This window comes from Prinia subflava, chromosome 2 (assembly GCF_021018805.1).
Source record: "Prinia subflava isolate CZ2003 ecotype Zambia chromosome 2, Cam_Psub_1.2, whole genome shotgun sequence".
NCBI classification, from domain to species: Eukaryota; Metazoa; Chordata; class Aves; order Passeriformes; family Cisticolidae; genus Prinia; species Prinia subflava.
The window spans coordinates 72,248,054-72,269,711 of NC_086248.1; the positions used below are offsets into that span (position 1 = coordinate 72,248,054).

At 41.4% G+C, this 21,658-nt stretch overlaps 1 protein-coding gene across 1 annotated transcript in view; it reads left to right on the top strand.

Annotated features, from left to right (window-relative positions):
- The window catches only part of GALNT2 (polypeptide N-acetylgalactosaminyltransferase 2), an 88,046-nt gene extending 78,386 nt beyond the window's left edge, over positions 1 to 9,660 (top strand). Inside the window, exons 12-16 of the mRNA XM_063390511.1 lie at positions 2,073 to 2,165; positions 2,366 to 2,449; positions 4,045 to 4,171; positions 7,846 to 7,965; positions 9,165 to 9,660. Of these exons, the coding sequence (XP_063246581.1) occupies positions 2,073 to 2,165; positions 2,366 to 2,449; positions 4,045 to 4,171; positions 7,846 to 7,965; positions 9,165 to 9,320 (580 nt within the window). The 3' untranslated portion in view covers positions 9,321 to 9,660. The remainder of the gene's footprint in view (positions 1 to 2,072; positions 2,166 to 2,365; positions 2,450 to 4,044; positions 4,172 to 7,845; positions 7,966 to 9,164) is intronic.
- Positions 9,661 to 21,658: the final 11,998 nt, after the last annotated feature.

Genomic DNA, 21,658 nt, shown 5'->3' on the forward strand with positions numbered 1-21,658 from the left:
ATACTGTGCAATTTTCCCTCTCCTGCAGCTTTTCCATCTTTGGGGTATTGCCAAGGTACTGCTTTGCTTGTGCTGTAAAGAACTTTCCTGGATGTCAAACAAATGTAATGGGATGACTTAAAATCAATTTTAGCAATTAGAGAATGAGAAACCTTAGGTAGTAGGATATCCTTGTAAAACAGGTGTTATCATACAGATGCGTGTGGGACCATGGTGCCAAGAAACTTGGTGCAAGGAATCTGTGCTGGTGGTGCAGTTGGGACATGTTGGCTTGTGCCATTGTCTGTCTCTTGGCTGTAGGCAGCTTGTGCTGGACTCCTCTATTGTTAGCTGGCTGGTCAGTGTGCACTGCCTTTTGGCAGCCCAAACAGGTTGGTAATTTTGGATGAGAGACTGGGAGTCCTGTTTGGTGAGAGGGCAGACCACATCACCACGTGCTGGCTGTGTGCTGTGGGCAGGCACAGCTTGTGTCCGGCAGGATTTGTGTGACCATTAGGAGCTGCCTTTACACGGCACCCCAGACAAGCCAGTGAGCCTTGCAGGCCCCAGTCTGCTGCAAGCAGAGCTGCCTCTGATCCCTCAGTGCTCTGTTTCATTAACTGGCTCAACATTAGGTGCACCCCATGCTGTGTTCCTCAGCACCCTGAATTCTTGGGGGCCTTGTTAGTTCAGGCAGTTCTCAGCATCTCCACAGTGCCCGTATTAGTGTCACACGAAGCCTGAGCTGTTCTTCATCCCTGAGTATGGGGCAGTGGGATACAGGCAGGCATTCTGGCCTTGAAAGTGCTTTAGAGTCATTAAACCCTGGCAAACCAGGTAGTTCCTCTTTCACCACCAAAATCTGTTTGGCCTGTGGGCAGCCAAGCTGATCACTGAGCAGACAGGAGGGGCTGAGTGACTGCACTCACACAGGCCTGAGAGACTGCAGGGGAAGATACGCTCACATAGCTTCTGATCTGAATCTAGTTGGATTTTGCTTACAAAAAATTAAAGGAATCTCTGCAAGAAAAAAATCAATTGTCAAACAAAAAAATTACTCAGGTCTGTCTTGTGAAATTTTTATTCCCCACATCCTTTTTGTTCAGCAACCTGCAAGCCTTCTCACTTAATCCTGACGACATTTTGTCTTTTGAATTGGAAAATCATATTAAAGAAGTCATTGGCTGACTGAGTTCACTCCAGTTGCTTTAGATTAACTTCCTGCCAAATGTAAAATAAACTTCAGAGCATGGCAGTTTCAAGTGAAAGAAGATTTAATTTTCAAAGCATAAAATTATGGACAATAGAAGTAAATGAGTTTTACATGGAAGCCAGGTAAGGGAAAAAGCCATTGGACTTTGTTGCAGTCCAAAAGGAAATTCAAAGACATCAATCACATAAATACAGGAATTTTAGTTAGAGATGTGTTTAACTAGAAGTAAAACATTAGGGTTAGTGGTGTTTTTCACATTTATTACAATAATCAATCTCTCAGATTTTTAAAACATTTCCTCTTACCTCAGCTATAGAAGACTTCTTTGTTTCACAACCTTAAGTATTGTGACAGCTTGTGTCTTTTTTGGAACTTTAAATGCTGTTCTGGTAGGAATAGGATGAAGAGTGAAAATATCTTGCCTTGTTAGCATATTTGTTTTCAAAAATGTAAAAGACATGTTAAAATATTGCCAGTTCTTAAGATTTTTGTTTCCAATTAGCTTGCTTTATCCAGGTGAACACTCACTGATTTTGTCTTCTGTCAAGTTACTCTTATAAAAAGATCAACCAAACATCAGCCTAGTAAATTCCATGAAGTTTGCCAAAAGAACTGAAAGATGTGTGTTAAATTCTGGATGAAAAACTGAACCATTGATAAGTGTGAAAAAGACATAAATTTCATTATAAATGCATTGATTTCAGTTATGTTACTCTAATGGTTTTCTATTACTTGGGTCTTTATGGGGAGTCTTCTGCCTGACTTGAGGCAGCTGACTGTGTTGTACTGGGAAGGGTTAAAATCAACCTGAGGAAAAATTGCATGGTTTGATTTCACCTAGAGAAAATATAACCTGTGTGTTTCATATGATTGTCCCTAGAAATACACGCAGGGCAGCAGAAGTCTGGATGGATGAGTATAAAAATTTCTACTACGCAGCAGTGCCTTCAGCCAGGAATGTACCTTATGGCAAGTAAGTCACAAGTGCTTCTTTGCCCTATTTGTTTATTCTTCATGACATAGCACCTTCTGAGGTGAAAGCAGTGCTGAATCTGATGTTGTCTCTTTAAGGTGTATTTCTATAGTTCTACTGTTGTTGAGTTTTCTATGTATTACATAAAATATATTAAGACAACAGCCTGACTTTGAAAACTCCTTTTTTTTCTCCTCTAGTATTCAAAGCCGAATGGAGCTCAGAAAGAGACTTAGCTGCAAACCCTTTAAGTGGTATCTTGAAAATGTTTATCCTGAGTTACGGTGAGTTTTGGCTAAAATAGAATTCATCTGGAGTTTTCTTTTTTGCCCTCCCCAGAAATCATTGGTTTCTCTTTCTCCATGCTTGGATGTAAAGGGAGTGTTTTACTTTATCTGTGAACACAATGCCTCATGCAGGTTTATTTCCTGTTTTTATTAGTTCTGTTCCTAAAGAGTAATTTTCCCTGCTTAGCTGCTTACAGCAACTACAGCTGCAGTATTTTAGAGAACAGTGTCCACAGGACTGAACTTACCCAAGCCTGAAGTTAGTCTCCTACACAAGGCATTTGCACAAAAGCCTATATTTTGTATCCTGTTGTCATCCCTTTAAACCTTTTGCCTATGCCTAAGCACATGCCTAGTGAAGTGAGGAAACTGAATCTCATTACAGTGCAAATGATGACAGGCAGCAGACAAGAGGGCCTTGTGTGTTTGGCAGACAAGGGGAGATGCCTGAGACTCTGAGAAGCTGAGTCTCCTGATCCTTCTTGTCTCCTTTCTTCTTGTCACTGAATAATCACTGACTTTTGGGAAGGGCTGAGAAGGGGGAAGTGAGGGATGACACTGCTGACAGTTTTTGTAACGTGAACACATCCTAACTAATGAAAAATCCTCAAAGAGAAATACTTTTTGAAAGGATAGAAAGATTTTGGTTAAATAAACCATTAAGAAGTATGTTGGTCAGGTCTGAGCACTCTGACTAGTCTGTCAAGCTAATATTGGTAGTGTAGTGGTGTAAGATATTGTATGTATCTTGTAAGAATACTTGAGGTTGTTTTCCTGGGGCCCTTTGTCACTGGTGCCAGGTAACTGCTAGTGACGTAGAGGCTTGGGGTGCAAAAGCAGCACCAGCTATTGCAGCACCAGTGCAACCTGTGCAGAACCATACACACTAATGAGGGTCATAAACCAGGATGATACTGAGGAAGTAAGTTTTCCTTTTTCTCTCGAAAGTGCCAGAGGATATTTGGTTTTGTTTAATCTGTGAGAAAAAATGTCTCTCCTGGAAAATGTGCTACCATAAGCATTACTTACATGTAATGTTGTCTTGTTCTGTCATTCCTCATGTGCTCATTCTGCTGGGTTGAATTATTATACTCATATTGTAGTCTGAAGATTTTAGAGACTCTGATATGCCCTTGTTTTACTGTTTGACTTGAACTCAGGGGCTCTACCCACATCTTTCCTTTGCTGAATGGACTTGCCTAGGTGTTTCCATGCTAGGACTGTACTTTATGTGCAACCATTAGAAAATAGATATCAGAAAAACTTTGATTTTTTTTTTTCCAAATTCCTAACCCCTTTTTAAATATTACAGTAAAAACAGCCTAAGAAACATGTAGAGTGTCCTATTTCTGCCAGAAGCTATGTTGCCTGAAAAGACAAAAGGACTTGATGAGCTGACTGATAACATTAAGCTTCGAGTCACTTTAAGTGATAAGTCATCTTTAATTTGATTTTTGTGCCGAGTTTGTATGTTCATCCTCCTTCTCTGGTGCAAGTCTTCTGGTACAAACAAGGAGTTGAAAAGAAACTAAGAAAAACCTCCCAAACAAACCCTGAACTGAATCAAGCAGATATTTCTGGTTTTGTTTTAGGGTACCTGATCATCAAGATATAGCCTTTGGGGCTTTGCAGCAGGGTACCAATTGCCTTGACACTTTGGGCCATTTTGCAGATGGTGTTGTTGGAGTTTATGAATGTCATAATGCCGGGGGAAACCAGGTCTGTATGTCATTCATTTTGTTTTTTACAGTAAGTCTTACACAAAAGAAAGAAAGTGAAGCTAAAGTTTTTAGCTGAAGCAGTTACTGTGTACTGGTGAGAGAAAGATGAATCCAAACCAGCACATCAGTTGTTGTAACAGATTGGCTAAAAAGCTTCTCACTAAAATATAATTTTGCTTTTTCAGGATTAGAAGCTGAGCCCAGAGATTCATTAATTAATTATCCACTTCCTTTGTCACTATTAGTATTTGCTTTTGCACTAGAGGCCATAACTTCCTTCACAGGGATTCTGTACTTGCATAGAAAGCTTTTTTCCAATGAAGTGGTGTGTTTGATTTTTTTGGGGGCGATTTTTACTTAAGAGAATATTTGGGTTGCATTAAGCATATGGCTTAAGGTCAGCAAAATAAAAGAATGCATTGTTGTGCTGCACTATTAGACATTTGCAGTTTGCAATAGTGGAGTATAAAAAAGAAAATCTGTCATAAATCCCCATTTGGCTCCTTTAGAAAACAGAGGTACCTAAATATCCACTCACAGTAAGGGCAGTGTTGTAACAATCCTTTCTAATCCTACTCCTAAACTAATTGCAAATGTGTCAGATCTGTAAATGAGAGCATTAATTATTTCAACGAATCTATTTATGCAGTTGTGACTTAGTTATCATTCATGAAATACACACAGAGGTTCTCACTGCTTTGTGTGCTGCTTTGTCACTAAATCCTTGTCAGATTAAGCCTGACTGTAAATCAAATGTAATATTAATGGGTCAAGTACAGTTGTTAAAAAAGAAGACTGACCAATTAAAAACTAGTCTTGAATGAGTGTCAGCAGTTTGCTCTAATTTAAATTAGGAGGGGAAAAACCTAAAATAAGATGAAGCCTAAAATGAAATAATTTCCTGGAAGATGTGTGATGACAATTCATTCAAATCAGCATGTGAGAAATGCCTCCTTTCCCTATCATTAAAGAGAATTTATCTGTGGATGCTTTTTCAATTACCTTTATGAAAGTACCCTCATGTTTTCAGAAACCAGAGTGGGTTTTTTGACAGGAAGGGTAGACATGACACAAGTGCCTTGGAGCAGAAATCTTAGAATTTTTTGCTGATGTTGTGTATCCTTTGTAGATGCACTAAGTTATCTTCCTCTTTCAAATTCCCCTCCCTTGAATCTGGCCCTCTTCTTTCTATGTTGTTTCTCCTGTGGCACTGACCTTGACAAACCGCTGTGCACTTGCTCTGAACAAATAGCTTTGAGAGAACTTTCAGACAGGTTAAGAGGCAGAATGGGTCAAAACCAGGTTTTATGTTCAAGCAGAACTCACATTTGGTTGAAAAAATAACAGTATGGGAGGAGAGGGATGGGAACAAACCACGACCTTTAGATCTGTACTTTGTGTTTTGCACTATCTTGTTATCAAGAGGTTTTTTGGGGAGTTAAGGGCACTCAGATATTATAGGCTGTGGCAATCTTCTCCTGTAACTTGAAGAGTGTCCTCTATCTTATGTTCAACCCAACTTAAAATGCAAAACCTAAGTAAAAATGGGATTTTTGCCCCCCTTTTCCCTGTCTCTTCCCTCCCTCAGGCTGGTAGAGCTCAGTGGTATTTGTGCACTTCCAGAGGGCTGAATAGCTTGTGGTGTGTTTGACATTATGCAAATATGCAGGGTTGTGATAAGGAGCTAAAGGTAAAACCAAATGTACTTAGGTTCAAGGGGAAGGTTTCAGGTTAGTTGTATCTGCTAACTTTTTATTTCTGATTTGACACAGATTTTCTCAGATACTCCAATTTTTGCATAAAGCTATTCAGTTTCCAGCCTATGCCCTGAGCATATACATTGCTTGCAACTTTTTTTTTCTCCTCTGGTGTAGCGGAACTTTTTCCATCTTATCTCCATTACAGTCATAGTTACTGATCAGTGAAGGAAAGTATTTATACACTGTCTCATAACATGAAGGGCCATCATGTAGATATTTCCAGCAACGGAGCTTGGAGCTTTTATGAAGCAGCTGTACTTTGGCCTTTAAATGTGTTACCTTCTTGCATAATTTCTGTTGTGGCTGGGGCTTGTACATCCTTTTGATGGAAGGATGAAAATGTATAAAGGCGATAATTTCAAGGCTCTAGCTCTGGCTGCAGGGTTCTCAGACGCAAGTTTTACTACATCCCTGGTAGTATTTTCAACTCTCATTTTTCAATATAAATCTTACCAGGGAGGAGTTCGGGGCCATTCATAATTCCCAATAAGTTCTGAAAATAACTTGCTTAATTCCTTTAGTTGTGGCTAAAAAAGGGGCAATTAATATTTTATTATATATTAATGGTTCTTGTTGACATCTTCCAAACTGGATAGAACTGAGAAGGCAAGTAATTTTGCTGTCATCTGAGTTTAACATACTGAGAATAAAAGGAGAAGTTATCAGCTTAAGAGTTTGGAAGACAAAGGGATACACAGATTTGTCCTGGCTTTGCTTTGTTTTCCACAGTTGTCATCATTCTGGTACGTGCAGAATATGGTACCCATCCAGTGGCTTGGGACCTGTATGACTGTGATTACTTGTAATCTCTTGGGTTGCAAGTTCTGACAGTGTTCTGAGCATCTCTTCCCAAAGAGATTTAATAATTGTTAAATCTGCTGAGTTTCAAAGTAATTATACATTTATTTTATTTCTGAAACACTGATAATGTGCAAAATAACTTCTAAATGTTATTTAACGTACAGGCTTGGCCCTGTATGTCTAAGGTTTTGTATTATACAACTCTAAATCCTCTTTAGTTGCTTGAGAGAAGCTAATCATGCCATTTTAAGTAGTTTATAAGCATGATTTGGCTAATTAGCCTGGCTTTAATCAAGTGGCTTCTTTCCTCAAAGGATGGTTAGACAAATGGAGACCAATGTGGACCCTGGAGACCAAACTTGAAAGGAGAGAGGCATATGGAGGGAGTCTGAACATCAGTGCAAGATCAGGCTCTGTGTGAAAAGATGCTGAGATCAAACAAGCTGGGCAGCAGTACACGCAGAACAGCTTTTTTTTGCTCTCTATTTAAGAGTTGCATATTTAAACACATTTAATGGAGATTCTGTTGTACATCATGCCTTGGATAGGAGGCAACATTCTCTCTACCCCTTTTGTGTATTGCCTTCTGGTGGTCTTTATTGTATTAAGAGCTGCTGTTTCCTCACTGTGGTCCATGTGCTTTGTTCAGTGTGTGGGCAGGGTGGCCAGTGCTGCTGCAGACCAAGCTTTCAGGGGTTTTATGTATATCATTTTATATATATCTGTTTACAAATGTAGAAATCCTTCCACGCAGAAGACAGGGGAAAGGTGTAATACACACACACAGAGGTATAAAAAGAAACATCTAACTAAACCAGCATTTGGAGGAGTATCTTCCCCGAGGCGCTGTGTGACTGCCCGCAGTAGCTGTGTGAAGCCAGCAGAGGGAGCAAACAGCAAGCGCAGCCATGAGCCGATGTGGGGACAATGAAGCAATTGGAATTACTGTGTTTGAAAAGGACTTTTCATCTCCTTCTCTGTGGGAAGCAACAAGCTGTTCCAATGCTCATACATGGCTATTTGCAGGATTTTAACTGGTGCGGTGTATGCAGAGGTAGCATGTGTTAACATACACAATTTTGTACATTTTGTTGTTTCTTCCTTTTTGTAGGAATGGGCCTTAACAAAGGACAAGTCAGTGAAACACATGGATTTGTGCCTTACTGTTGTGGACAGAGCACCTGGTTCACTAATAAAACTTCAGGGCTGTAGGGAAAACGACAGCAGACAGGTTAGTATGTCTGATTGCACTCTGCAAACAGTGGGGAAAACAAGGATGGTGAATAAACAGTGCTCTGGTGATCATATCTTCTACAGGGTCTAGTTTTACTGTTGTTTGTGTGTGTGAAGCTGGGATTTGTAATGTCATAAAGGCAGAATAAGCTTTATCCCAACAGGAGCCTTATATAAAGGTTTCACCTACTGATGTATAACAGTGCTTAACTGCCACGTTTCTTCCGAAAGAGTTTATATATTCCAAAATGTCTTTTTGAAAGGTCTCACTCCGTGAAGTTTGAATATTATGTATTCTGTGTCACAGAAGAATGTGATTTGGCTTTCCTCCTTTTCAGTTGTGGCCTGTTTATAGTAGCACGAGACTCCTTAAATTCGTTTTTATCAATGCAGCCTTGTAACTTGATCTATTTCCCGTGCCTGAGGAAAACTACATCTGCAAAGTCATACCATCTTTTTTATCTAGTCATAAAACAACTCATCTTGTTCTGCTCATCTGCCAGCTTCCTTGCTACTATATCTCTGTTTTTGCAGACAGATAACTGAAACACTGTTTGTTGATGAAAGAAGGAATATTCTTGCCACTCTTCAGAGAATGAAACTAAGGAAGCAAGATTTTCTTGATAAGATTTACAGGCATAGTATGGTAGACGTACAAGAGAAACCGCACCCCCCTTTTTTTTAATCATGTATTTGGGATTTATTCTGTCCTCAGCATCATCTTAGACAAAGAACTTTTGACAGCACAGATTACTTGTCTTCTGCAGAATTGAAAGGTGTCTGACAAATTTCTGGATTTCTGTAAAGTTGTCTGTAGTGAATGTGCTTCTTGCTTCTCTGTGCTCAGCATTGTAGTGGTACTTGGATGGATTTTGAGTCTCATTTTTTTCTTCAGACCAAAGGTGTCTCACAGGTAACAGTGTAGGACAGTGTATTTGAGAAGTTCTGAGGGAAATGTGTTGGTGTATATTCTGTGTCTTGCAGAGTGTTTGCAGAAAGAACAGCTGTTTTGGCAAGGCTTGACAGAACTTACATACTCGTACTCAAGAAATATCTAAACTGCTCCTATTATTGCAGTTTGTACAGCTTTCCTGTACAGGCACAAGCCAGGGAAGCTTATGAAGACTTCAAAGGACAGAATGTAGAATTCTTCCTTTTCCTGCTTTTCCAGGTCAATAACTGTATTTTCTCTTCCAGAAATGGGAACAAATTGAAAGCAATTCTAAACTGAGGCACGTTGGCAGCAACCTCTGTCTAGACAGCCGAAATGCCAAAAATGGTGGTCTCACCGTAGAGATCTGCAATCCTTCTTTGTCACAGCAGTGGAAATTCACACTTAATCTGCAGCAGTAGAAGGACTTACAAGCAAAATGCTGTTTCAACTGAAAACATGGGGCAAAGTTTTGATTGAATTACTGATGTATTTCTTAAAACTTTCCATGGACATTATATACCTCAGTATTCCACCTTTATCTGAAAGTAGAGTGCTGAAGCAGATACCAGGGATCCAGGGGACTCAGAGCACTGCAAAGATTTCACTGAGCATTACTTCACAGGAAGAAGGAATTGTGCTGCAGACTTCAACTGTTCCTCTCTGTCTTCAGCTACTACTTGCACAGCAGATAATTAACTCTAGGAACAACTGACGTATTATAAACAAAAGGATCTGAAGAAACATCTGTGGGGAACAGTGTGGGAGGGAGGGTGGGAAAAATTACTAGGAGAAGGTCATTTGAAAATTCCATTGGAATAGAAGTCATGGTTTGTCATTTCCAGAACCAGAAGTGTCATTTTGAAGTTTTTTTTTTTCTCCTGTGTGTACTTGGTAATTTGAATATGAACTTTTCTATGATGGACACTAAATATAAATATATGAAAGTATATATATTGTCAGCTCCCAATGATTTGTATCAGTTTTCATCATCCTATAATTTTCAACAAAGTGATTGACATATGTATAACCAGAAATTGGATTGGAGTGCTAGGAGAGAGAAACTCTGAGGGTGCGGATTTCGTGCTGCTGGGTATGATGTCCGTGCTAACACTGGATGCTTTTGCTTTGCAAACTGGATCTACTTCTTAACACTTCACCCCCGCTGGAGATTATGGAACTCAGGAGGAGAAAGAAAATAGCAGAGGAAGTCAATGCATCTGCCCAGATGATTGCTTGGATTGTTTATTTCAGCTCGGGAATTCATAACCTGTGTGCTGGATAACGTCAAACCTGTACTTGATATTTGTGTTGATCTCTGATTTGATTTCTGTAGTACTTTGTCTTTAAAATATTTCCTCCTTTGTTACAAACTTATATAAACTGCACAGAGCTTTTGTGCAGCTCTGTTGGTTCAGCAGAGTTTTATTCTGGGCCCTAATTAGGTAAAAACTGTCTCAAACTCCCCTTTTGAGTTATAGAAAGAAGTTGGAATTGTAATACCACCGACAACAGCACAAGATCTGAATTCTAATTTGAAAGGATGAGCAGCTATGTAATATCTCTGAATTGCACTTGCTTAATTTATAGACCTACTACTGGGGAATTTTCTTCCATTTTGTTTCTTTAAGTGTAGCTTTTGAATGCGTTCAGGCTTTACTCTGGGAATCAGCCTGGATACCTGCATAGCCTATGTGTTTTTAACCATAGAACTTGTGCATTTTGCAGCTTCAGTCCAGCTGATGTCATTTTTATAAAACAATGCTGTCAAAGGTACCCCAACTTTGACCTGTCCTTTCTTACATTTGCATAGACTATATACTTTTTTATTAAAAGCAAATGTTTCAATGAGCTTTTAAAAAGAGAAGGAAAGTAAATAAGTATTAATAAGTACAGACATGGAGTGCCAGGAAGTGGTTTTGGAAAGATGGTTCTTGGAAAAATATAAGGAGATCATAAGGAGATCAAAAACATCTGCTGTACTGTAGTATGCTGGTACAGTCCCCTTCTATCTTTGTCCTGGAAGTCGAGTAGTTCCTGATTTTTCGTTTTCCCTTGGCTGTACCTATGCATCAGATATAGAGATGGTACTCTCATGGGCAAGGTGGCTTCACTGTGCCAGTCAGTGTGCCAAGAGATACCTTGTGTGTCTGAAATTACGACCTGAAGGTACCTGCTTTTCTTTTGGATGGGGCCCTTAAATCCAGTTTTACCCATCCATCATCTGACTTTTTTAATGAATAACTAATACTTTTTCTCTGCGTATCCACAATCCACTTTCTTCAAAACTCGCCTGTTTTAAAGGCCAGACAGTGGATAAACTATTTTCAGCTTTTAGTCTCTCCCTGTAGGCTTTTAACCTAGCTGAGAACTTGAAGAACATGTTTCATAAACATAGCAATAGATGCCTTCATGTTTTGGAAAACAAATGCTGAAATATGAGCTCAGCAGCAAACCAGCTGTTTGAAGCTTTTAAAAACAGAATTTAAAAGGAAGTTAGAAAGCCCAACCACTCAACTTCAACCATGGAGGTATTCCCATTCACAGCTTTGATCTGATTGAGGGTGATCCTAACTGAAATCAGCAGCTGCAACTCTGAATATTGACCTGCCTCATCTCTGAATCAGAATTGCTAGTAAAAAGAAATTCTAAAAAAATCCATATTCCATCACTTAAGTCTTTAATGACTACAACATTCATAATAGGAATATTTTTTCCATAATTCCCCATGGATGTTGTGCATAGGGGTTTTAATATAGGAGCCGTATGCTTTTCTTTGAGACAACAGATAAGAAGTGGTATCCTTTTGTTACGTTTACATGACAGTGTGCCAAAGTTACTTACTGTGATTTTAGGGGTTTTTAATGCTGAAGAAATTCACCCATTTGAAAGCTAAATTAAGAGCCCTTGAAGCAAATTGTGATGGAGTCTCCTGAGAACTTTTCTTACCGTCTTCAGAACAAGAATGGTGATACTGTTTATTTCGCAGATTTTCAAAACATAGTTTGGAAACTGTTTTTTTCAGTTGGTTTGAAAAGTCTGCTGTACAGAGCTTGTACTTGTTCATTTTATAGATGGAAACCATCCTTGAAAATTTGTTTAACTTAAATAAAGAAGAACGCTTTATAGATAAGTGTGTGCTGGTTAATAGAACTGAGCAAAGCCAGTAAAAGTCTGCCTGGAGTTGGTAGATTGAAGTAGTTCTCAAACACTTCATTTCACTTGATTGCTTCATAAAGTTCCTGTTCTATAAGTGTGTATATGTGGGGGTATATTTGTATTTATGAAAAGAGATTTTGTTTGTGTTTAATACCACAATTTTGAAGAAATTGTCTTATTTCAGAAGCTGTGTTACACTGAGGAGAGGGCTAATGCTGACTGTATAGTCACCTGAAAATATGTTGTCAAAGCACTGCCCCTCCTGCCCCTCTAGGCCTGAGCTCCTGGAGATTCCTGCTGTGCCTCTCTCTGCTCCCAGCAATCCCCGTGCCAGGGCCTGGTGCAGCTGCAGCTCTCAGCCCCTCGGGTGCCTGCGCTCATGGACTTGCTGCTCTCTTGTGCAGGGCAGGCATTCAGGTGCCTGTGCTGCACAAGATGATCAACTCTAAATATTTAAACCAAGAAATACTTTATTTAGGGAAAAAAATATTTTCAAGGGGCAAACACTCCACCGGTCTAGTTTAGAGAGTTTGCAAATGAACCTGCACCAGGACAGCTCGGGAGGGAGCAAATTCCTCTTGGGAGGTGTGAGAGAATTTTCCTGGTGCCATAAAAGGAAATGGGGATGCCAACAGGGCATGGCCTGCCATCCCCTTGGCAGAGCTGGGCTGCAGCCTAAGTGGGCTGGAGATGGGACAGTGCTCTAAAAATCTCATCTGCCACTTTCTCTGCCACCTCAGAGGTGCCACAGGTCAGCTGTCAGGGCACATCATTCTTTCCCACTCTGTGGCATACAGGGCTAGCTTCTTTGCTCCTGGTCTAAGAAACTCAGCTTTACAGTCAGCCCCAAGGGCAGGATCAGCCAGCAGAACCTACAGAAGCATCTATAGGAAAGAATGAAACTTTTCCACTCTTTTAATTGTACTGACAGGAAGAGTTTTGCCTAGCAGCCTGTGAGAAAGGAGAAGTCATGGGTACAAACTTCTTCTTCTGGGTAGCAGAAGTCAGTGACTTTCAAAATCTAAATTAATTCAAGGAAATAGGTCTTTAATATTAATGGCGGGCAAAAATAAAGAGGCCTTGTCAAGCTACAGTAAACAAAAGGAACAATTTCCCATCAGCAGATTATATCTGAGAATTCAAATGAGGATTCTCTATCTTAAATGCCCTTTAACACTTGGGAGCTGGGAGGTGATAGCTAAAGACAATTACAACTTCAGGCTTCTGGCAATAGAAGCTTTTAATCTAATCCAGTGTTAAATGTAGCAGTCTGTTATGTCTCTGCCTGGAGTCTTTCATGTTCCCTGTGTGTACTGTTCTCAGTTCACTTCTTAGTGTAAGTAGCAGGAGCAAATGAAATATCCTGCAAATTTTGCATTACTGCTGACCAGAACTCTCTTGTTGCCATGTTACCTGAGTACATAGATCTGGAAAAAAAAGTTTCTCATTCATTTTCTGGAAATTCAGGTCATGCTTTTTAGCAGTTTTTAATGCATGGGTTTACTCTGCTTGCTTGTCACTGTGCATAAAAGCAGATGTCTTTATACTGCTTTTATAAGGGAATGTTTAAGCTTTACTCTTTGTGGATTAACAAAAGCATTTAAAATCCCGAATTTTCAAAAATATGCCTGTGTATTTGGAAAGAAAGCTGAATTTTGGGAGCGATAAAAAGGCTGCAATCTGCTTGAGGTAAGGACTGTTGTCTTGTTTGAAGTGGATCCTGTAGAGCATTGCCTGGTTCCATTCTGGGGTGTTACTGCCATAACTTCAGTTGTTTTAAGATGTTTAATTTTGTACAGAAATACCAACATCTACTTTGCCTTACTTAGATTTATTTTAAACGTAAATGCTGTTGGAATTTACATGGCTATGAGTGGCATGCAGGCATCACTTGTGTCCTCCTTCAAGTCTGAAACAGAGTACATAATTTGATAGCAATAACTTCTTACAGAATGCCCTAGCAAGTGGCTTGCTCCTTTACAGAATAAAGTGAATGAAGCCACTGATAAAAAAATCTGGGATAATAAGCCATGATTACAGAATGAGCACAAATGTCAGAGTTGCAGCTTTTGTTAGTCTGCACATTTTATTTACAGCTTAGTATCCAGTAGCTATTTTAAGATCTGCTAGTAATCAAGCTTAAAAATTGGGAATAAAGTCAATCCACAGATGTTCTCTCTACAGCCCTCCAAGAGGTCTGAATGGGTACAAAATACCCTTTTGATTTGACTTGATTTCTTGCAGCATGGCAGCAGGTTGCTGCTCTGTATGCAGGAAGAGGGATCTGTTTGATTTCAAGTTCCTATTTCTATCCAGCAGATGTTTTTAATCCAAGGATTTTTGAGGTGTTTTTTAATTTAAAAGGATCTGGAAGGGGAAAATAGCTTTCTGCCAAATCTGTATTAATTAAAGGTCACCTTTGGTAGTCTGGCAAAAACAATGTTAGAAAATTACTACCGAGGGTCTGTTGTGCTCTGGTAACGTGATCAGCACCACCTCTATAAAAATACTGTTCTCAACTTTAGTGCCACCTCTCTCCCTGTCCAGCAGGCTGTTTTTGAAGTGAACAGGGGTGGATTCCTGGTGGCAGCTCCGTGCACAGCTGAGCCAACCTAGTTGTTGCTGCTGGCAGGGATAGGAATGCTGATCCTGCCTCTCCTTCCTTGGGATAGTGTTTCTGCCCATTCCATAAGACAATATAGAGAAGGCTGGAAAAAACAAACAAAAAAAGAAAATCACCAACAACCCTAACACTGAAAGTGCTGTCACTTTTGGTAGCTGAAAGCCCTTTGAGCTTGGCTCAATGACCATAAAATCAAGCCTTACGTTTTTATAAGAGATACTGAGGTGAGGGATGCTCTGGTTTGCCTTCCAGTTGAGATGCCTATTGTAATAATAATAATAATAATAATAACTTATGCCAAAGCAGTCTTATTGCTATATCTAAAGCCAGCAGCACCTGTAGTGCTCAAGAGGAGGAACAGGGGTGAGAGAGACAAAAAGATTCTAAGTTTTGCATCAAGTTAATGGTTTCAACATAAAGCCAATGTTTGACAGGGAGTTTCCTACTAGGAAGGGATATAACACTTTGGCCTAGACAGTGTGGAGAAAGAAAATGCTCCACCCTGCATGCAGTTTGTGCTTTGTGTGGAATGGAGCACACCATACTAGTGTTGGGCTGTCTGCCAGCTGGTTTCAGAATTGTATGAAGGCATTGCTCTTACTTTTCCTGTTGAATGAGCTATTTGAGAGAGGGGGGCATCTTTAGGTCACTGGTGAAGATCAGGGCTTCTGTCATGGGAGGAGCTTTAAAAGAAAATGACACACACACTCTCTGTCTAGGTAGAAAAGAGAAAAGTGAAGCAGAATAGAAAGAAGTGCAAAGTTAGAGGGTGTGCAGAGCTGCAGCTTTGAATGTATTTCAGAGTCAGTAATTCATAGTTTAAGGAAAAATGAGAACAGGCTTTACAGCATCAGCTGTAACATCTTCAACAGTGGTATCTGTGCCAAGTGCTCAGCTTCTGTTTGGATGTGTCCTTTGGCAAGAGTTCAGATGTAAAAGACCAGCTAAATTTTCAGAAGTTTTTAGGATGGTTAGTTTTTAAAAATAAAATTCAGGAAGTTTAAACATCTTGAGAAACAGATGAATTTGAGAATTAGGAAATCTTCAGCTGATCTAATTCTCATTTTGTCCGCTCTTCCAATATAAATTTGTTTTAATGAATAGTTGCTTCCAAGATAAATGTCTAGCTTCAACTGCCAGCCATTTCTCTGCTGATTATGTTTAACTCCTTTTTTTTCATAGAATCAGAGCCTGTGGAATATGATTCTGTCATTTCTTTACTTTTGACCTTATAGACTGAGCCCTTAAACTAGGTGAGAAACAGGTTTTTCAGGGAACACATTGCCACAGCTCTTCCCTGAGCTGTTCTCAAGGCAGACAGATGGATGATGAGGAGTGAAGGTCCTTCTCTCAATTCCAGAAAAATAGAATGGGACCCCTACGGTTGTTACTTGTGTAAGATTCCCACTGATGCGTCTCACTCACGTTGTTCTTGGGGCTTTGTAAGAAAAACAGCCAGGCAGTGCTCTGAATGATCCTGAGGGGTGTTTCATCTTCCCTGGCTTCCAGCAAATCCAGCATGGCAAGGCAAATCAATGCTGGGCCTACAGCTGTTTATTTTTCTGGATGAAATCAGCAAAGAGAACACTGCTAGATGTCCATGAGCAGTGCTTGCAGGGAGCTGGTCAGAACTGACGCCTTTGGGGGCCTGTCAGTTCACTCAGGGAACATCCCAAAAATTGGTTGACCACCTGGGAATCTCTGGTTTTACAGAGCAGGATTAGGTGCTGGAACAGATCAAAGTATTTGCACATCATACTGGTAAATCTTAAGAGGGGAAAAGGGAATAAGGGAGGCATAGCTCAGTTACAAGCCAAGTAGATGCCAGGGGCCTCTCCTTTGCCTGCTAAATCTGAAGTCCTTTATCAGCAAGGAGCAAGAATTGTCCCATTTTGAGCTAGAAAGGCAGGGTGCCCAACAAGAAGAGTTAGATCATGAACAGTAAGAAGAATATGGATAGGGAGTTAACTCATGGCTGCTCTTTACAAGCAGTGAGTGAGAAGACAAAAAACAAACAAAGCAAAAAAAAAAAAAAAAAAAAAAGGTGGGGGGAGAGAGAGATGATGTTTCCAGATTTAGGACAATAGCACTTCATATTGTTGAAAATTACTCCATGTATGTGACAGCCCTTTCAGTGGAAACCAGGGGTGTAAAACACGAAATGTATAAATGTGCACCGGGAAGTCTCTAAGCCAGAGACTGATGGGAGCTTGAAGGTCAGGTGGAGGTAATACTATTTGGTTTTAATTCCATTCCTTTGGTCTTCCCTTAGGCAAATGGTTACTGAGCTATTAAATCCTTTGGTCTGTGCTGGCTCACGTTTTCCACCTGAAGTGTCCTGAGGCTGGATGAACACATGGATGCAGCAAGCACCTTTGGAGCACAGCAGGCAAGAAAAGACAGAGCAGCACCAGGAAATGCCAAGGGATGGTGCCAGGTGAGCACAGCCAGAAGGAGTGACCAAGCAGCTGATATTTAATGCGCTGGATGGAGAATCCTATCTCCAGCTCTCATTTCAAATTGCTTTGCTTGCTACTTACACAATGGTGTCCTCAACCTCTCACATAAAATGTCAAGTTGTTTCCGGCTGATTTTTATATTAAAATGGCTGCAGACAGTTTTTAAAATTCAGACTTTCACACTGAGAAAATATGGGGAAGAAATGGGTCTGGAAAGGATTAGTAAATTAATTTTGTATTTTGTCATGAATAGCAGTTTAGTGCCTTTCGGGACCAAATTCCACATGATTTTAAGATTTTATTCCTATCCAAAACTGCCACAGACAGAAGGTCATAGAATCTGCATTTTCAATAATCTCTTAGGTAGATGATGGCATCTTTGACATTCTGGTGTCCTTTCATTGCATAAGTCCCTAAGGACAGTCTTTGAGAGCTTCTGAAGAAAAAAAGTTATACAGAGTTCTGAAAGCATATCATGGGATTTGCAATTAGCCTGGATGCAAAGATCTTTGTGCTGCGTTTGAATTTCGACTTTTGTAAGCAGTGCCCCTGGGGAAAGGCTTGTATGAGCTTCTGGATACCCTCACCTGGCACAAAGGGGGTCCTGGTTCAAGGTGGGGCACCCTGGGTTCCATTGCTAGAGAAATTATGACAAAAAGGGCAGGTGGCTTTTGCCCCTGTGAACCCCTGCACTGTGGGATTGGTTGGAGCCAGCCCTGCTGTTTTGTCTTGTGCCAGTACTATGGTGCTTCTGTGATCCACTTCATATGGATCAAACACTGGGAATGAAGCTGAAGGTGTGCCCAGCCTTCAGAGCAGAGCTGAGCCTGGCAGCAGTGAGTGAGGCCTTTGTAGCAATGACCATCAATGACTTTCCAGGAAAATTAAAAGAAAAAGAAAAAAGGAAAAGCATTCACTTACATAGATTTGGCTACATAAAAAGTCATCTCATGGGGGACACAAAGGGTGAGCCCAAATCTATGTGAGTGGAAGGTGACCCTTTAGCCTGCTTGCCTCGGTTCTGGCTTTGCCTGAATACTTGTATGGGAGGAGGCATCACATCAGCCTGGCTCCCTGTGCCCGCACAGGCCAGAGCAGGAGCAGTCACAAACAGTGTGGGCTGCAAAGAACAGCTCTTAAATTAGCCCTGAGGAGGTGGAAAGGTAGAGGAATCGCTGTGGGGAGTTTGGTCTGACGCATGTAATAAGCACAAGCTCTACCTGATTCGACTGATGAACCCTGTCATATGCACAGCCCTCTCCCCATTTTGTTTTTGTTGTTTTAATTAACTTTTGGCAGCCATGCCAAATGCAACTCCTGCACCTTTTCCCAACCACTGCTGCAATGTTACAGTGAAATTCTTTCGGCCACAGCTTGGCTTGGGAGGCCTGGGGCCATCCAAGGAGCCTCCTGTGAAACTCAAGGCCTCTGTGGAGGTCTAAATATCCCCCAATAGTGACCCTTTATCCCCCATTCCTAAAACACTCCTGGCTCCATCTTCTCCCCACTGCTTTGAGCAGCTCAGAGTCCAACAGCTCTGCTGCTCTTGCCGCTGCTTCGGGACACTCATGCGCTGTTTGGCCAGAGATGCTCCTGCTGGAAGGGCAGAGTTGGGCTCTTCAGCCTTCCAGTGTGGATGTGCACCCGTGGGGGTACAGACCTGCCGTGTGTGACACTGGCCCTGTTACCGGAGCCTCTGAAGGCTGTCCCTCTCTAGGGGAGACTTCTCGTCAGCCCCAGGGGCTGTGCAGCAGTTGCACTGCTCCAGCCTGAGGGGATGGACACCCTGGAGCACATAGTTGCTGAAGGGGAGGGAAGGCAGCACACAAACCCCATCAGTGCCCTGCAGCATCGCTGGGCAAAGCAGGATTTAGGCCACATACCTAGGGAGCAGTGTGTGCTCTGCTGACTGCCTCTATCACACAGGCCTGAGGTGCCAACAGGAGAGAAGGGCAACTTTTGAACCCCAAGTAAAACTTCCCTTGACTTCAGATAAGGTGTTATGGTTTGCTTTCAGTGAGGGAAGGGTGCCTCAGACTGCCTCTTCTGCAACCACCCATTTTTACAGAAATCTGCCCTAAGAAGGTGGAACTGTTCATACATTCCTGGGTGCTTCAGCCTTTGCATAGAGCCCAGAGAACAGCAGCCACATCAAATCTCATCCACTGCTGATTTTCATTATCCACATGAAAAACTGGGTTAAGCTACCTCAGGCAAAAAGAAATCCTGCAGGCTGCTGTGAGGCTGTCTTTGCTAGAGAGGCTCTGTCAGCTGGGAAAGGGCACTGCTTTCGTGCAACCATGAACCTCACCATGTTATAAATAGCTCCTCGTTGTTCGAAAAGAAACAGGAAATTCTTTCTCACTCTCAGTTGCAGTTTTCTCCTTTCAGGTAGCATAAAAACCATTTGGTTATTTGCAGCACAGAAGCACAGCTGGTTGGGACCAGGGGCCATAAAACCAGTGAGACAACATGGGTGAGCACATGGGGACAAGAGTAGGGTCTGGTATGTCTGGTGGTTAAACCTGATGCACAGGCATGAGGTGGCTCCCACCAACAGCGCTGCAGGACAGCATTTCCAGCTCCCTGCACTTTGGGCTGTGGCAGGCAGCTCCCTTGCAGCCCGGTTGTGTTTGGCATCTGCTCTCCCTTGCTCGAGGGAGCCTGGTCATCACCCCTGCAGGCTGCTCTTTGGGGAAGCAATCAGGGAAGTCCTTCCCAGTGCTTGCAAGCTGTTCTTGATCCATGATTTACCACTGGCCTGCTGAACCACCACTCCATATTGAAATCTGGTGGTGATGCTACTGGAAAAATCATGATAAATACATCATATATGCTGGCCTGTGGAAAAAAGTTTGTGAATTTGTTTTGCTTATCACATGAGCAACAGAAAGCTGTTGCTGGCAGCCACTGAGTCCACTTGAATGTCTGTGCTTGGTCTGTTTGTGTGTACTTGCCCCAGGCCAGGGGGGCTTTTTTTTTGTTCAAAAAGGCAGCTTCCCAATCACTCTAGTGCACCATGCCTTGAAATGGAATGCTGTCATCTCAGGCAAGAGAAAGCTGCTGTGTAAATCAATGGATGGTTGGTTTAAACTGTCTATGGCCAGTCTGTTGCACTGGTCAAGAACGGGCCACAGATGTCTAACAGCTGGTCTGAGTCCTACTGAAATACCCTTCAGATACTCCAGGGTCACACACCTCAAGCTCATGCTGCAGTAACAGGTTTTCCTCATTAAATGTCCAAGTGTTTCTTCTATTTTAGTAAGTTTATTAAACCTGACTTGCAGTATTTAATAGCATTACTTACTCAGCCTGGCTGCAAACTGTGGGTGATCATCCATGACCAATTTAGTAAATACTAAACATTACCTGGTGTCTGAAAAGACAAATTGTGGAACTCTGCTGTGGCACTTTTGAAATTACTTTGAAATTTTGAAACTTTTTGAAAATGAATAGAGCCACACTCTACCTGTTCAGTATTAATTACAGGACAGGACAGGAGTGAAAAAAGGGTGATTATCTGAATACAGAAAGGCTATGCTGATGTTATGCTGAGCTACTTGTTGGGATTGTTCTCTTCCACCCAGTATCAGAAGTAGCTGTGGGGTTTAGGTGGTGGGAGATGTTGGGCACAGTAATGGAGAAGCCCGAAAGAAGATGAATTGAGATGTCAAGGAGAAGAACAGCAACATACTCTGGAGGAACACCAGCAGGTACAGAATTACATTTTCCTTTGCAAGTGTTGGATGGGGTTTTTCCTCTATGGCTGGGTGCAAATACAGTTGCTTATGCAACTTTTCCAGTCCATATGTTTAGGATACAACTATGCCCATTAATTCATATGTTTGTCTTTATCTCAAATAGTTTCAATCTGAAAAGACTGGGATACCAATAGACTAGTAGGCAATGAACTTTTCCAGTTCTTGAGAGTGATTTGCAATTTATTCTGGCATGGCTGCCTGCAGATGCCAGTCTTATGCACAGCAAATAAATGTCTCTCCCCTCCCTGCTTTCCCTCAAATCTTTCCATTTTGGGGGGATTATTATTTGGCATCATTGTAGCTGACTGTTTCTAAACTTTTTCTGTGTGTCCAGGAGAGATGGAAGATGTTTGCTTTGCTGTTTTCCCAAAGGGTCTGAGACAATATTGCCGTCTTAAATCCTACCTTGTTGCACTTGGGGAGTCTGAATCTGGCAGGAGAACTATCTAACATTTCTTTCAAGGTTGCAGTCCAGCCCTGAGTCATAGAAGTAGAAAAAGGAGCATACTGTGGCTTGTTGCACCTCGGTGTGTTCACACTGCTGTTGGTACCAGCTGCCTCCAGGCCAGTGCAGGGCAATGGCTGCACTGTGGAAGGTGAGTCTGTCTGCTCAGGGCAGCTGATTCTCATCCAAGTTTGTGGATTTGCAATTCCCTGTGAATCTGAGAACCTCCCTTGCTGCTGCTTGTGCTTCTTTGAGGAAGGCTGGACTGCAGATTCCCAGGCAAAACCTGTGACAGGAAATATAACATGCAAAA